The 14,603-nt window shown below is 38.9% G+C and overlaps 2 protein-coding genes across 5 annotated transcripts; both read right to left on the bottom strand.

The window, feature by feature from the left end:
- Nucleotides 1-1,806: 1,806 nt before the first annotated feature.
- arhgap11a (Rho GTPase activating protein 11A) lies at nt 1,807-9,801 on the bottom strand. 4 transcript variants are annotated; one of them, XM_023352164.1, is made up of 12 exons: nt 9,154-9,801; nt 8,308-8,375; nt 8,106-8,202; nt 7,762-8,018; nt 7,459-7,622; nt 7,231-7,371; nt 6,406-6,480; nt 5,836-6,009; nt 5,625-5,754; nt 4,810-4,918; nt 3,883-3,961; nt 1,807-3,800 (listed from the first exon to the last, which is right to left on the bottom strand). In XM_023352164.1, exons 1-12 carry the CDS (start codon nt 9,280-9,282, stop codon nt 2,365-2,367), a joined length of 2,859 nt encoding a protein of 952 aa, XP_023207932.1. In that variant the 5' UTR covers nt 9,283-9,801; the 3' UTR covers nt 1,807-2,364. The 4 variants fall into 4 exon arrangements, with proteins under 4 accessions (XP_023207932.1, XP_023207931.1, XP_005806236.1 ...); XM_023352163.1 differs by having other exon boundaries at nt 3,883-3,997; XM_005806179.2 differs by having other exon boundaries at nt 3,883-4,039.
- An 851-nt stretch (nt 9,802-10,652) lies between these two features.
- LOC102227614 (actin, alpha cardiac) lies at nt 10,653-14,028 on the bottom strand. Its single transcript, XM_005806151.2, has 9 exons — nt 13,947-14,028; nt 12,537-12,686; nt 12,311-12,439; nt 11,999-12,109; nt 11,829-11,913; nt 11,533-11,694; nt 11,256-11,447; nt 10,986-11,167; nt 10,653-10,895 (listed from the first exon to the last, which is right to left on the bottom strand). The coding sequence occupies exons 2-9, from the start codon at nt 12,663-12,665 to the stop codon at nt 10,752-10,754; spliced, it is 1,134 nt and encodes a 377-aa protein (XP_005806208.1). The 5' UTR covers nt 12,666-12,686; nt 13,947-14,028; the 3' UTR covers nt 10,653-10,751.
- Between the last annotated feature and the right edge of the window lie 575 nt (nt 14,029-14,603).

Here is a 14,603-nt window from a genome sequence, read left to right on the forward strand (position 1 = left end):
CTTAATCTAATACTTATACTTTCCAGCCCTGGAAAATATTTAATGAAATCCGATACTTTTCCAAACTGTGTAGTAACCCTCTAATTATATTTGCTATGAATAGCAGACAACAGCGAACCAGAAAAATGTGCTGGTTGCTGTTTCACCTATCTAGGAAAACCAGACTTTGTGGGAATGTCAAAATAAATGTAAATACGTTCAAAACGTAAAACACAGTTGCTAATTTCTTCTTTTTTTTTAACTTTAAAACAGATTCAAGTCCAGAGTAGACTACTGGATGTGTAAAATATCCAAGGAAGCCACATTAGATTTTAAGGTTTGGTGAGAAATTTCTCTTGAACTGCATCATTCAACCAATCATGCCGATCCAATGAATAAAGACCTTTTTGTTCACAGCAAATTTAATGGTGGTCCAGTTTCACTTTAGAAAACCACTTGGGGTGATTTGGTCTGTGAACAGGCTGCTATTGATACCAGATAATAAAGCTTCGCTCTACATTTTCACACCTTACGAACATATTCATTTAAAAAAGATTGTACACTACATGTGCTGCACTGTGGTGACGCTCTTACTAATTGTAGCATTTTTAAATATTTAGTCATGCAATGCTAATTAACTTGTTTTCATCCCTTTTATTTTTGATTAATCTTAACAGTATTTCAGCTCCAAGTTTATAAACCATTGAGGCTCACTTTTACATGTTCAGTGAGAAAGCTACCAGCCACCAGGATGTATACATTTGTAGGTACTTTGAAAATTTAGCAATGTTATGAAGATGTAGGACATATAGCACTGTGAGTGATTAATTTAAAGAAAAAAAATGTCTGAAGTTGAAATAAATTGTTTACTTTACTGGCTAGCAGTAAGTTTAATATTCAAGGGGGCCATATTTTTTTATGTCAGGATTAGTGAGAACCCTCTGTCTTTCCAGAGCTTTGACTTCTATGGACCGCTCTGATTTAATGTAAAAATGAAGCATACAATAAACTTCATCCTTCAGCCAGTTATCGAGTGCCGGTGAGTGATGGTTTTCATTTTTGTTTACAATACCCAACCTGACAATATCCATGCCCTATTGTAATACTGTTTTCAAGACTGTAAAGTTGCTGCTTCTTCAAACTCACAACATGTCCAATTCTCACCATGCAGTTCATATTTGATTTTCACAACCTGGCAACCATAAGAATCTCCTTCCCATATTAAATGCCTGCATTTGTAAATTGTTTAGTGAAGTTACTTTTTTTTTTTTTTTTTTAAGTATTTTCAGAGAAGTAAAGCTAGTGGAACATCCCTCATCATAAAAACCCTTCATGCTTTATTAATCCAAACTAAACACACAAAGTGTTCTCCCATCACTGCAGCAACAGAAACTCTACCAGGAGACTATCCAAGTCTGATCCATCATGTTAAACACGAAAGGCATGCAAGCTTCTGTTAGACGGGGCAAAATAAATCTCCACAATCTTGTCAGATTAAAACATAATGCGTCAGATATGATTAAAATATTTTATGAAGCTCTTGATGCTTTATTTCAGCTGCTCAGAATGTTGATATTACAGAGTCAGAGAAAAGTTTACGTTCTAACAAATCCTAGACTTCTGGTGACCCGAAAAGCATTTATCAAGACCAAAGAATATTTTAATAAATCTAAATAAAACCACTACTAAAAGTCTTTAAATCAGAATGATACAGTCAGAACTTAGGCTTGGATATTATTGAAGTGGAGAACTAACTACAGGACGCCCCCTTGTGGTTGAAGATTGACTTGATCCAATCACAAGAGGGATAAAGATTTCACTGCCAAATTCACAAAAGTATGAAGCCGTTTTTATTTGTCTGGAGCATTTCACAGTGCTGACAAAAAGCAAAGCAAAAAAAGTTAAAAAGTAAAATAAAAATTGACCAAAGCATACAGATTTATAAACACTGATAGGCTTTTTATCCCTCTATAAATTCAACAAAACAAGGGTTTCTTTCTCTTCTTTTTATGACAAGACAGTAAGAAAAGGATATATTCAGCTATTTCTTTAGCTCCCTAAGAAACGAAGAGATCTTTCAAGGTTTTTAAATAAAAGCGTAACATCCATATCTCCATTCACACCACCAGCTATCAACATTTTACATAATTTATCCTGCACTTTGTGATCTGATCGCTTAACATGCAATCATACAGAGTGATATGTCAATATTTTACTTAAGGCATCTGAATGTCTCCCAATAGGCTCGTAAAACAACACAAATCTGCTGCAGCTAACATAAATTAGAGCTTAAGGTAAACATGTCGGAATGTTTAATGTCTTGGGGTAAAAAAACCCACATAGCAAAAAAAAAAGGGGGAAAAAAGAAGAGAAAAAGGCAGTCTCCTACAAGTCGACAGGTTTTGTAGCAGACAGAAGTTGGTTATGGTTGAGAGGGTTTCTTGGAGAACCTCTGTAATGGCTCATGTTCTCTGCTGCAACCTGCTGCATAATGATCGGTTTCTGGGCAGCTGATGGATCAGACTCCACTTTGGGGTTTGGTTGAACTTTGTTGGTCATGTCACCCAAGGCGCCGGGCTTGAGTTTTCGGGGCAAGGTGCTGAGTCTTTTTGGTGGGACAGGAGGGGCTTTCTTTGCGGGAGCCGTACTGTTGGAGCGCCCTACTTGTGGCCGGAGCTGTGGATGAGGCGAGAGACCGCTCTCTAGACTCACAGCCTTTGTCACATGGCCAGCCTGGTTAGCAGTGAGTTCTGGGAGTTTATTGGGCTTCCTGCTCTCTCCCGTCAAAGAGTTGATCCTACGTACAGTCAGTCGCACAGGGGTACGCTGGAACTTCATGGGAGATTTTATTTGCTTGTTCTTTAAGCTTGAAGGAGAGTAAAGGGTGAGCTTGTTGAAGTGTTGAATGTGATCTAGAACCCGACGCTTTTGGGTCTGCCGGCCATCTGGTGAGAGGGCTGGCTGGTGTTTGACTTTAGCTCCACTCTCTGGGGAAATGTTCACCCCCTCATGTGACTTGCTTCCTAAAGTTTCAGTTTTGTTTGGCATATTGGGTTCATCATCGAGTTCAACACCCGGCTTGTAGGGAGTGGATTGGAGCCCAGAAAAGACAGCCAGTGAGAAATGAGCAGGACTCTGCATGTCCAAAGCATCAATAAGCCTGCTGCAGTTCATCTGCTGTGGAACTCTCTCAACTGACCCCAACGTGGAATTGCTACAGCGACCAAAGGAAGGAGATAAACCTTTTTTGACTACTGGACTACAGTGTGGACTAGACTCAAACACACAACTATCAATATGCAAAGGAGTGAGCGCTTCAAAATTAAATTGACCAAAAGTAACCTTTTGTTCATCAGCCTGAGCTTGTGGGCAAAAGGTATTAATTTCAAAGGCTGAGGTTGGAGTACCAGGAACATTTGCTGATAATTTAACCCCACTTTCTCCAACTGAGCTGCAGAAGCCCTGTTTGGATGCCCGGAGGTCACTCTCCGGCTCTCTGGGTTCACTCTGGATATTTACAGCTGGATCATTTTGTCTCGGCGGCTCAGCAACAAAGCGCATGCTTTCCAGGCTCTCTGAGCTAGAAGCGCAGCACAGCTTCTTGGGAAGAATGTTTGCCGGTGACAACTTGGAAGCAACGATCGCTGGCTCAGACAAGTAGCTGCCCTTGAGGGCAGTGGTCAATGGAGTGTCTGTGAAATACCCTCTGTCCAAAGCTTGTGTTCCCACAGGAGTTTCCACAATCCATGAGGCCTGTTGGGCACTCGAATCACACTGGGGGGTCAGCAAGTTATCTTCTGACTTACTGATGTATTTTGAGCCTGAAAAATAGAAGTAGAATTAATAGAATGTTACATTTAATGGACATTTTTAACAATACATTGCATGCTTTCTGGTACTTACTCTTGGATTCAGTTTTTCTGTCCAGATTTGATGGGGTAAAGTCCATCTCCTTGTTGAAAATGAAACCGCTGGTGCTCTCCTGAGTGGCAAGACGCAAGCCGATGGACCCAGACCCCTTCATCAGCACCACAAAAGGAGAAATGAAAGATGAAAGAGCCTTCAAAGAGGGTTAAGCTAAAAGCTAGTGTTTTGTTAAAGAGACCCAAAAGAGGTTACCCAAGTTAAACATAATGTTAGAAAATAGCAGGTTTTAGGGTTAGTTCTTCAGAGGAAGACAGAAATCACAGATATCTGTATTGATTTGATTGGCTTTTTATTATTGTATGGTTCTTAATATACACAAAACTTTGCAACAATAGAATTGCACATAATATACAGCTCACCTAGAAAACCCAAACAATTTTGAGTAATTTTTCCCAACTCCGTTTCAAAAATCCCAGCAATATTTTTATTTACCGTAAGTCACATTTGTCCGTTGCATAAGTTCATAATGGTGAGCAGATTCATTCCAAGGAATGCCAGGTAACGAAAGGAAACCAGACACAAAGTAAAAAGTACGCACTGTTATTTTGTTGATATCAAAACCACAAATCTGAAGAACTAAACAATAGTGAGAACGTGAAAAGAGGAAAACGAATATGAAGCAGCATCAATAAAGTCATTCACCCACTGTGAATGTTATAGAAGATGATTCATATACTTTTTTCTGCAAGTTACTCTTCAGAACATTTTAATAAGGTGCTAGCTGTAAACCGCAGTGCAGAGAATATGTGAAACAATTTTACAGCAATTTCACTGAGGGTGTAAAATTTCATTTTTTAAAAATAGGTAAGTGCAGGACACAGGATGTGGCTATTTCACGTAATTGGTCAAAATTTTCCAAGAAAATTTGTAAATGCTAGAGTTCTAGTGGGGCGCCACACTTACAGAGTCTTTGTTGCTCCTCCCCAGACTGAAACGCAGGCGCAGAGATTTGAGTGGAGCTTCTTTTTTGGTGACTTTAGGAGAAAAGCAGCCAGCTCTTCCAGATTCAACTCTGAGAGGGAAACAGATTTAAACATCTGTGAGGAACATAAATTGGCCAGCTTATTTACAGAAACAAGAAAAATAGATTAGATCCATTTCCTGTTTACCCACTGCAGTTAAATGTAATTGATAAGGTTATTATGTATAATTTCACAGAAATTTATGTGATCTGCTTATCAAAAGAAATATATGCAAGATATTCAACAAGAACAAATAAAAAAAAACAGCAGTAATGAACTTACAGACATAGAGAGAAATACAGTAGTTGTGATAGGATAAATGGTAAAAGAAAATTTGGATTTGATTTGTAAAAATCTCTAAACTCAAGCTGGATGATTTAGGGTTATTTTCTTATTCAGTAGTACATGCACATTAGAGAGTTCAGCTGTAACAAAAAAAAACCCCCAAAACAGACCTATAACCACTGCTACATCCAGACACATGTTTCCTACACAGGGAGAGATTAAACATCAGGGGGATGTTAGTTTTTTAGTCATTTATTAATACATATAAATATGGCACAGTTTGAACACAAGTGCACTGAGCTCAGCCTTGGTGTGTTTTTTTCCTATTTTCCCCAGTAGAGGAAGTGGGGGGGACGTACTGGGAAAAAACCAACTACAAACTACTTGTAATCAGTGCAAGTTAGTAAAAGCATAATAATGAATCCATTTCAAAATAAAGATGCAGACAAAGGAAACAGTTTTGTGACCTACCTGTTGACAATATGCCTGTGGCTAAATCGTTTACTCTTCCTTATTGTAGAGGTAGATGGTTGCCTTTTCGACCTCCCTGTCGACGAGAAGGTATTTTGGGAAGAATCCAGAACTCCTGAAGCACTGCAGGCTAGAAAGCATACAAGAAACATTTAATCTCAACTATAACTGACAGGTGCAGCAAAAGAGCTGAACAAGCTTTCAACAGTACCTGAACCAGGAGTGGAGGTCCCGTTGAACAAAGAGCTGGGGAGAAGTTCAAACCCAAGAGTCTTTTTGACAGATCTACGCTTCTTGTTTGAAAATCCGAATGAGTTACGAGGTTCCAGTGGAAGTTTTCTCTTTGAGGATGGTGTTGCTATCACAGGAGTTGTAGAAGTAAACACTGGAAAACATGGCAAACTTAAGATAAAGATGTCTTCAAATAAGAAGTTGCTTCAATAATAAAAAAACAATAAATTATTTTGAACCAAAGCGAAGATGATCAGCCAGCAGACAGTTGTAGGTGATTATATGCAAATAACACGAGCAGGCAAAAAATGTAAAGCCAGCAAGCCAGGCAATTCCAAAATCTTCAGATGATAGGTGCTACAGAAGGTGATTCGAAAAAGATTTTTGTGAGAAAAAAAACAAAGCATCATATTTCATGAAGGAAAAAACAAAACATTAATTCCACTTTCAAGAAGACAAAGGCTGCAATCTGATTTGAACAGGAGATAGATTATTTCAGCATCTCATGCTTTCTGATGCAAATCTTATCTCGTGTGACAACTGTACCTACCAAGACCTTCTGTCTGGCTGATATTTGTGGGAGTTCTATTAGTTTTTATCTTATTCAGTGCACCACAGACCATATCTGAAACATGAGACAAATCCAGCCAAATAAACAGGATTTTCTTAGGAAAACACTGGCAGCTTTACACAATATGTTCTACATTAACAGTTCTTTGGACTCAGATCTCCAGAGTTTTCAGCCCATTTTAAGGTAATTTATAAAGCATACATATGAATTTATGAATTAAAGACACTAATTGATGCCTGGATGGACAAATGAATGAAGAAACAGGTGGACAGATAAGGAATGAAAATGAACGGATAGTTGAGCAGACACCAGAACTGTGGACAGGGACAATCGGACGCATACATACTGTACATGGATTGCGAAACAAATGGACAGGCAGCAAATGAAAGCATAGACAAATGGGCGGACAAAAGGATGAACAGATGTATAGAAAAACAAGAAGATGGACAGATGGACAAAAGAACTGAGGGACAAACAGGAGGACAGATAGTGGACAGACAAAAGGATAGACTGAAAGATAAATGGATGGATTCATAGAACTTTTAGATGTTGGGATATGGACTAAAGTCTGCAAATAAAATATCTTTTTTAGATCCATTTCCTTTTTATCATAATAACGCAGACCCAGAAAATATAAAAATCAAATACAATTTTCCAGAATTTTCTAGACAAGATAAGAATCCTATTAACACCCAATTATGGTCAACTAGAGTTTAAAGCTACATTTCAGTTGTTGGTTTTCCCTGAGTATTTCACGTTCTCATTTAAAGATGCCCATAATACAACTTTAACTAAGAGTTTTACCTCCAAAGCTGCGTCTGTTTTTCTTCTTCATCCCTGAGTTTAAGTTCACTTCTTCTAGTTCTTCCTGAGAGGGCGATCGAGCCCCTGGCTCACAACCCATCATGGCAGGAACTTTCTCTTGAAGAAACTGAGGTAGGACACCTGAAGTACACAAGTTAAGTATTTAATATGAGAAAACAAATTCTACAGCTAAGAGAGGAAGTTCAGGCATAGTGTCTCAAGTCATACCGAAGTTTTGGGCATTCTCTATAAAGCAGTGCACAATGGCTGCCTGTAATTTAAGGCGTTTCTCCGTGTTGGCGTTCATCTTCTCTGTTCCGTCTCCAGAGTGAAGGAGGTTTGGGGCCAGAATCACAGATAAGTTACCGCTATCCATTTTATTCTCTGCACTTCTATAATCCGAAAAGAAAATAGAATACATTTCTGAATGTCCTTTTCTTCTAAAAAATATCTGCATCAAGACACATAACTTCCACTGAAGATGAGAGGAAAACTGTATAAACAAACTTCAGCTATAAGTAGTTACAATACCTCTGGGATACACTGTGAAGGAAGTCGAAAAAGTGACGCAGTACACAAATGTTTTTGTCTGGTAGCACACAAGACAGCAGCATGGTGGCAGAGGTTCTGTCCTCCGCAGAGGGCAGCTGCTGGACCTTGAGAAGGGCATCCTGCAGCTCTGTGGGCAGAATGGGCTCTGGGAGCTCCCTGAAGAACTGCTTCACCAAACCTGCGACATCACAGGGACGAGCTGTTGGCAGACACTCTTCTCCTGCATCAAGTTTAGCCTGGAGAAACAAACATATTTTTGTTGTGAAATGCAGTTCCCAAAGAATTTGCAAAAGAAAACAAGGCCAGCCATGGCTAACACTCACCCTGAGTTCTTTCAGGCGTACAACAGAACCCGATTTTCTGAACAGACCTTCTGTTTCAACATGTGCAAGCAGTTTCATGCAAGCATCAACCAGAAAGCTGCAAAGATGGTGAAAATTTTTTTTTGTAAAATACTTGCATAACAGCAAGTTCCAACATGCAAAAAGCAAGTAGAATTCAAATATAATTAGTGAGCTTTCTTACGTTGGCACACGTCCACATTCCATATTGTAGCATGGCAAGCTGTCCAGCGGTACACCAAAGACTTTTTGCTTTGGAAATTATTAAAAGAAATAATAATTATTATTATTTATCCAGTTCTTAGATTTAAATAAAAAATGGTTTCGTCAACATTAATACATAGCTTCAGACAAATTAGAAACTCTTGCAACTTCTTTGCTGTCTGATTAGAAGGACTTTGGAACAGTATGACTGAAAATATTTGCAATTTCCACTTCCCAAATGCCTACCCAGCTTGTGATTTTTACCATAGTTAATAATTCAGTCCTCAACAGCTTTCTGATTAAACTACTGACTGCTTGAAATAGTCAAAGCAGCTTTTGCCTATTTGTATTATAAAATGCTGAACAAAATGGTGAAATGTTATGATCCTCACTTCTTTTTTAAGCTGCTGATTCTGCATCTTAGGGACATTTTGTAAATTTTAACAGGCGTTGCAAAAGTGTTGCAACCCTGAAAGTCAGTTTCGAAAAACTAGGTCATGTGGTAATGACTATTCCGTTTTTATAAATGTCTATCCGAATTTTCCATTTGAAAATCCGTGTTGGGTTGTTGCTAAATTTAGATTTATATTGCTGGCTACTGTGCAAATAATCAGAGGCAGAACCACACAAAGGATCAACAGTGACTGACGTAAGAAAACATTTGCTTGTCTCAACTGCAAACAAATGAATAATGAAAGCTGATGGTGGAGTTTTGTTCATTCTTGATCTAAAGTTACCACAATTGTTTTATCAAGTGGGAAAAATCTACAGCTACTGCAAGCACAAGACAAATATGGTAATGTTGATTAAATGTCTTTAAACTTACCAAATGGTTGGCTGTTAACTTGCAGCTGGTTGCTTTGTTTTTGTTCCAGTTCTTTATCTTTATTCCATAAACAGTGCGAAGGTGCTGAACAGCCGCTAAACGCATCACATTTTTCTCCATGACGTTCATGTTTTAAAATACTTCCTTCGACGAATTGCACTATTAATGATCTCTGATACTGTTCTCTTTCACCACCATTAATGAACAAGGTACACGGGAAACAGTCCTGCCTAAAACCCAGCTCTTCCTAATTCTATCACTTTTCTCAAATCTCTAAATCATTTTCTCGAGGCACCTATTAATACTACTAACGGTCTTACAGTTCAACGAAACAAAAGCGTCACTGTCCAGGTATCACGACAGTGAATTGTACATAGTAAGCAGCCTCTCTCGTGTATACGTTGCGGTCATCAAGTTAGCAAGCAAACGTTAGCTACACAGCTTAGCAGTCATGTTAGTTTGTAAACAAACGAAAAAACGAAAGAGCTTCTCGTTTCCATCCGACCTCAAGTTGTCCACTGTTTTCTCAATCAGTAAGCGAAATACATTCCACTTATTTAGGCCTTCCACAAGTTTACTGCATGGTGCTATCGTCCTCTCAACAATCGGTTGTGAAGCTGGCTACCTATTTCCGGAGTACTTTCAAACAGCGGCGCTCCCTGTGCTCTATTTTCTGATTGGACGGACACGATTCGAATAACATTTGCCTCGGGGTGTGTGTTTTATTACCCAGCGTCTCCCGGTCTGGGCGGTGCACGAGGACAGTTCTGCTAGAGCAGTTACTCCGGTTTACTGTGTAACTCAAACAAGGTACAATTTTTACACGGAACTAAAAATTGTTGATCAAAATATGCATCAAGACCTGGATTTCAATGCCTTACTGGCTTGTTTTTACATGTACGTACCCACATTAAAGAGCTTAGGTCAAATGGTAAGCGTGAACAAACCATAATCACCTTTGAAACACTTTCCCAAAACTGAAAGTTATATATTTTGTTGTTATACATATTTCTGTTTTCTATTAATAAACCAATAACAAAATAATACAAAATGATAAATGATCCAGAAACTGACATAGAAAATTGATTTATATTATTTAGGGACTGGTTAAAGAAAGTCAGAGCTCATTTGAGGCCTTTCATTTCTAACGGCTTAAGAAGTTAAAGAGGATTCAAAGGACAGATAGACATCAGTGTCAAAAACATGGCGGCCAACTCCTCATCACGTCTGTTCTACCATCACTCTGCATTAGTATTAAATTAAAAAATACTAACAGATAGCATTCTGCTGGTCCATACAACTTGGTAGTCCTCCAAATACCAGTAAGATATAAGAACATTTGTGTCTGTAACCTGAAATAAAATACACAAAAACATTAATGTGGAATAAAAAGTTTTGTGAACCACTGTGTGCATCAGCAAAAAAGGCCAGACTAGGCCTGATCCATTATTGTGTTTTGTTTCATGTTGGATTCTTGGCTAGTAATTGCATTGTTCAGGTACTTTTTCAAAGGCTTATCTTTATTACAACGATGCATAAACAGGTATATACAACACAAAGATGTACAAGTGTATGAATGGAAACATGTGACTACTGGTTTAGAAGCATTTCCTGTGGACAATAGAGGGGCCGGCTTCATCGTATTCCTGTTTGCTGATCCACATCTGCTGGAAAGTGGATAAGGAAGCCAGGATGGAGCCACCAATCCACACAGAGTACTTCCTCTCAGGTGGAGCAATGATCTAGATAGGATGTAAGCAAGTTTTGATTTTTATGAAAGGTGAAATTCCACTATCAGAGTTTGGTAACTTGTAAACCTTTATATTTCTCACCTTGATCTTCATGGTGCTTGGGGCCAGGGCTGTGATCTCCTTCTGCATACGGTCAGCAATACCAGGATACATTGTAGTACCACCAGATAGCACATTGTTGGCATACAGGTCCTTACGGATGTCAATGTCACATTTCATGATGCTGTTGTATGCAGTTTCATGAATTCCAGCAGACTCCATGCCTATTGGAAAACAAGCAGAATTTAATAAATTACTAAGGAAAATACTAGATTGAAGTAAAAAGCATCTACCAGGTGCATGTAAACTCACCAATAAAAGAAGGCTGGAAGAGTGTCTCTGGGCAACGGAAACGTTCATTACCAATGGTAATGACCTGACCATCGGGCAGTTCATAGCTTTTTTCCAGCGAGGAAGAGGAGGCAGCAGTGGCCATCTCATTTTCAAAGTCAAGAGCCACATAGCACAACTTCTCCTTAATGTCTCTCACAATCTCACGCTCAGCTAAGAGGTAAAAAGTTTGAGCAGTGAGGAAAAGACAGTCAGCCTCTCTAACAAATGCATAAAACAAAGCCTGATATCCCCCTACCAGTTGTGACAAAGGAGTAACCACGCTCAGTCAGGATCTTCATCAGGTAGTCAGTCAAGTCACGACCAGCCAGATCAAGACGCATTATGGCATGTGGCAAAGCATAGCCCTCATAGATTGGGACGTTGTGGGTAACACCGTCACCAGAGTCCAGTACAATACCTTAAGCAAGACCAGAAAAGCAAGAATTAGTGAAGCATGCATACTTGCAAGGATGATGGCAGTAAATTGTAGTTTTAATCAAGTACAACTCATACCATAAAGAAATTCTTGAAAATGAGAAAAAAATTACTGACCAGTGGTACGACCTGAAGCATACAAGGATAGCACAGCCTGGATAGCCACATACATGGCAGGAACATTGAAGGTCTCAAACATAATCTGAAAAAAAAAAATGATCAGAATAAAAAGAAGTCTCAACTTGAGGAATGTTGTGACCGAAATGTTTGGACAGAACTCTAATCACCTGAGTCATCTTCTCCCTGTTGGCCTTGGGGTTCAGCGGGGCCTCAGTGAGGAGGGTAGGGTGTTCCTCTGGAGCTACACGCAGTTCATTGTAAAAAGTGTGATGCCAGATCTGACAGAAAGATAAAAAAAAGCAGCTGACATGAAGTCAGGTACAACTGCTGGCTGGATAAACACCAGACTGCGAGGATAAAGTGAAATCTAAAAAAAAGCCGCTTGTAATTGTGGTAGATGAGGTTGTAAATTCTAAAGACTGTAGAATCTCAGCTGTTGTGAAGGATTTAAGAAAGTCTCTTTGTTAACACACACACACCTTCTCCATGTCATCCCAGTTGGTGATGATACCATGTTCAATTGGGTACTTCAGAGTCAGAATACCCCTTTTGCTCTGGGCCTCATCGCCCACATAGCTGTCCTTCTGACCCATGCCCACCATCACACCCTGAGAGGAAAGAAGAGATATGTTTTCTCAACCATATTCCAAGAATAGATTTTTGATTAATGATTTTTTTTCAAGATGCCCTTTATCTTCACTCTACCTGGTGGCGGGGTCTTCCAACGATGGAAGGGAAGACAGCTCTGGGAGCATCGTCTCCAGCGAATCCAGCCTTAACCAAGCCAGAGCCATTGTCGCACACAAGTGCAGTAGTCTCATCATCGTCGCACATGATTACAGCTTACCTGGTGGTCTATAATTCAAGTATGAAAGATTGAAACAAAATTTAAGGGGATATTAAAAACCAAGATGTTTCTATTTTATTAATATCATTGAGAAGAATTTGTCTACTATTTCCATTCACATACATACTCTGCATGTATGCGAATGGGAATGGTTATGGGGATGTACTGCCGATCTGACACTTTGCTTTTATGTATTTTTCTGTTTTTATGTATTTATTCATGGTCACTGTCCTTTTGGATGGGCTTTTTATTGTTGTATTGCAGTTTTGCCCCTGCTTCCAAGATAAATTTCTCCTATGGAGACTAATAAAATGATCTTATCTTATCTTATCTTATCTTATCTTATCTAAGGCAGACAGCTAATGAGCATTTGAGTGAATAAATGTTCCATAAAATCCCATTATCCCAAGAAAACTCCCCCAGTACAGTAAGGCAACAGAACCCACAATACTGTTTGAATAAAGTGCACCTTAAAAAAATCTACAGTATGTGCAATCAATAAAAGTTGTTATATTTATTATTTATTGACTGTGCCTGAAGATGTAATAATGCCAGATGTGAGCTATGATACCTGCCAGGGCAATCTAATAACTGTAAGGTGTTAATAATAGCTAACACAACTCACATCAACAGAAGCTACCAATGAAGTGTTAATTAATGTGCTATTTTAGAACTAGATTTGTCATGAACCTCTGATAACATATCTCTCCAGCCACAATAATCTCTGGAAGCTGCTCAGGTTGCACCAAAGAGGGGCATAAAAGAGAGACCTGAGGTCTATTTTAGGTTCTGTACCCCCCCGCCCACCCACTGTGCTAAATGGAGTGAAACAAGTGACACGTGGATCTCCAGCTATGCCAGATCAGAAGTGGCTGGACTGTGATACTTTTGTCTTACTGCTTCACAACATGCCTCAGATGCCCATTATCTCATTCACTTGAACCTTGAGATAATTCCTGATTATCTTCATATATTCTGCACTATTCCAGGTATTTTTACTACACGAAGTTAGTGTTTACTTTCAAAATTTTAATATAAATTTTAATAAAAGAAAATAGCCTAAGGTATTTCAGCATCACTTTGGAATTCACCCCTAATAACCAGGACTTTTAGTTTTAAATATATCTGCAATTCATTTCATTATTCATGAAGTCAATCATTACCTAATTATTTATTCAAACCTATAGAAGTGAACTTACAATAAAAACATCAGAAGCTACTTACAATTATTGTTTGAGAATCAGAGACAGTGTGTGCCATGTACTTACCAAGGTGCACTGGCAGACAGATGCTTCCACTGGGACGAGGTTTCATGGTATGGAGTATCCCTTATATAGCCCCCACAGTGGATCCAGGAATCAAGGGGGGTTGTACCCAGGCTTTAGACAAGCCCAAATAAGAACTTCCAGCACACCAGCAAGCCTCAGGAAAAGTGTCTTTAACTTATATGGATAGGCTTTCCTGTTCATAATAAAATCAGAGAACCACTGGAACGTCTTAAAAAATTAAAATGTGAAAAGAGTTAGAAGTCAATGGATTGCTATGTGACACACTTTAAAAATCAATCAAGTGACTTTGAGCTTTGGTCTAATTGTAGATGTCTTGTTATTATTTAAATAACATAATTGACCTATTTAATAATCATATTTTAATTGCTATTTCAGTGTGCATAAGGCACAACGCTTATATGTATCATGTATAACACCACAAAAAGCCCACTAATCGGACTCAGTAAATGCACCGTCACTGGTGTCTTGATAAGGCAGTGCAGAACATTGTATACGTCTGTATACACATCCTGCCGGTGTGTGCACTCAACCATCTCAGTGTGTGGAACAGCTGATGGTAACACCAGCTGGGCTCTAAGTGTCTTATCTGACCAAGTGGGGCTCATTTCTGATTGGCTCAGATGTTTCCTTGTAGGG

Source organism: Xiphophorus maculatus, chromosome 19 (assembly GCF_002775205.1).
Source record: "Xiphophorus maculatus strain JP 163 A chromosome 19, X_maculatus-5.0-male, whole genome shotgun sequence".
In the NCBI taxonomy this organism is placed as follows: domain Eukaryota; kingdom Metazoa; phylum Chordata; class Actinopteri; order Cyprinodontiformes; family Poeciliidae; genus Xiphophorus; species Xiphophorus maculatus.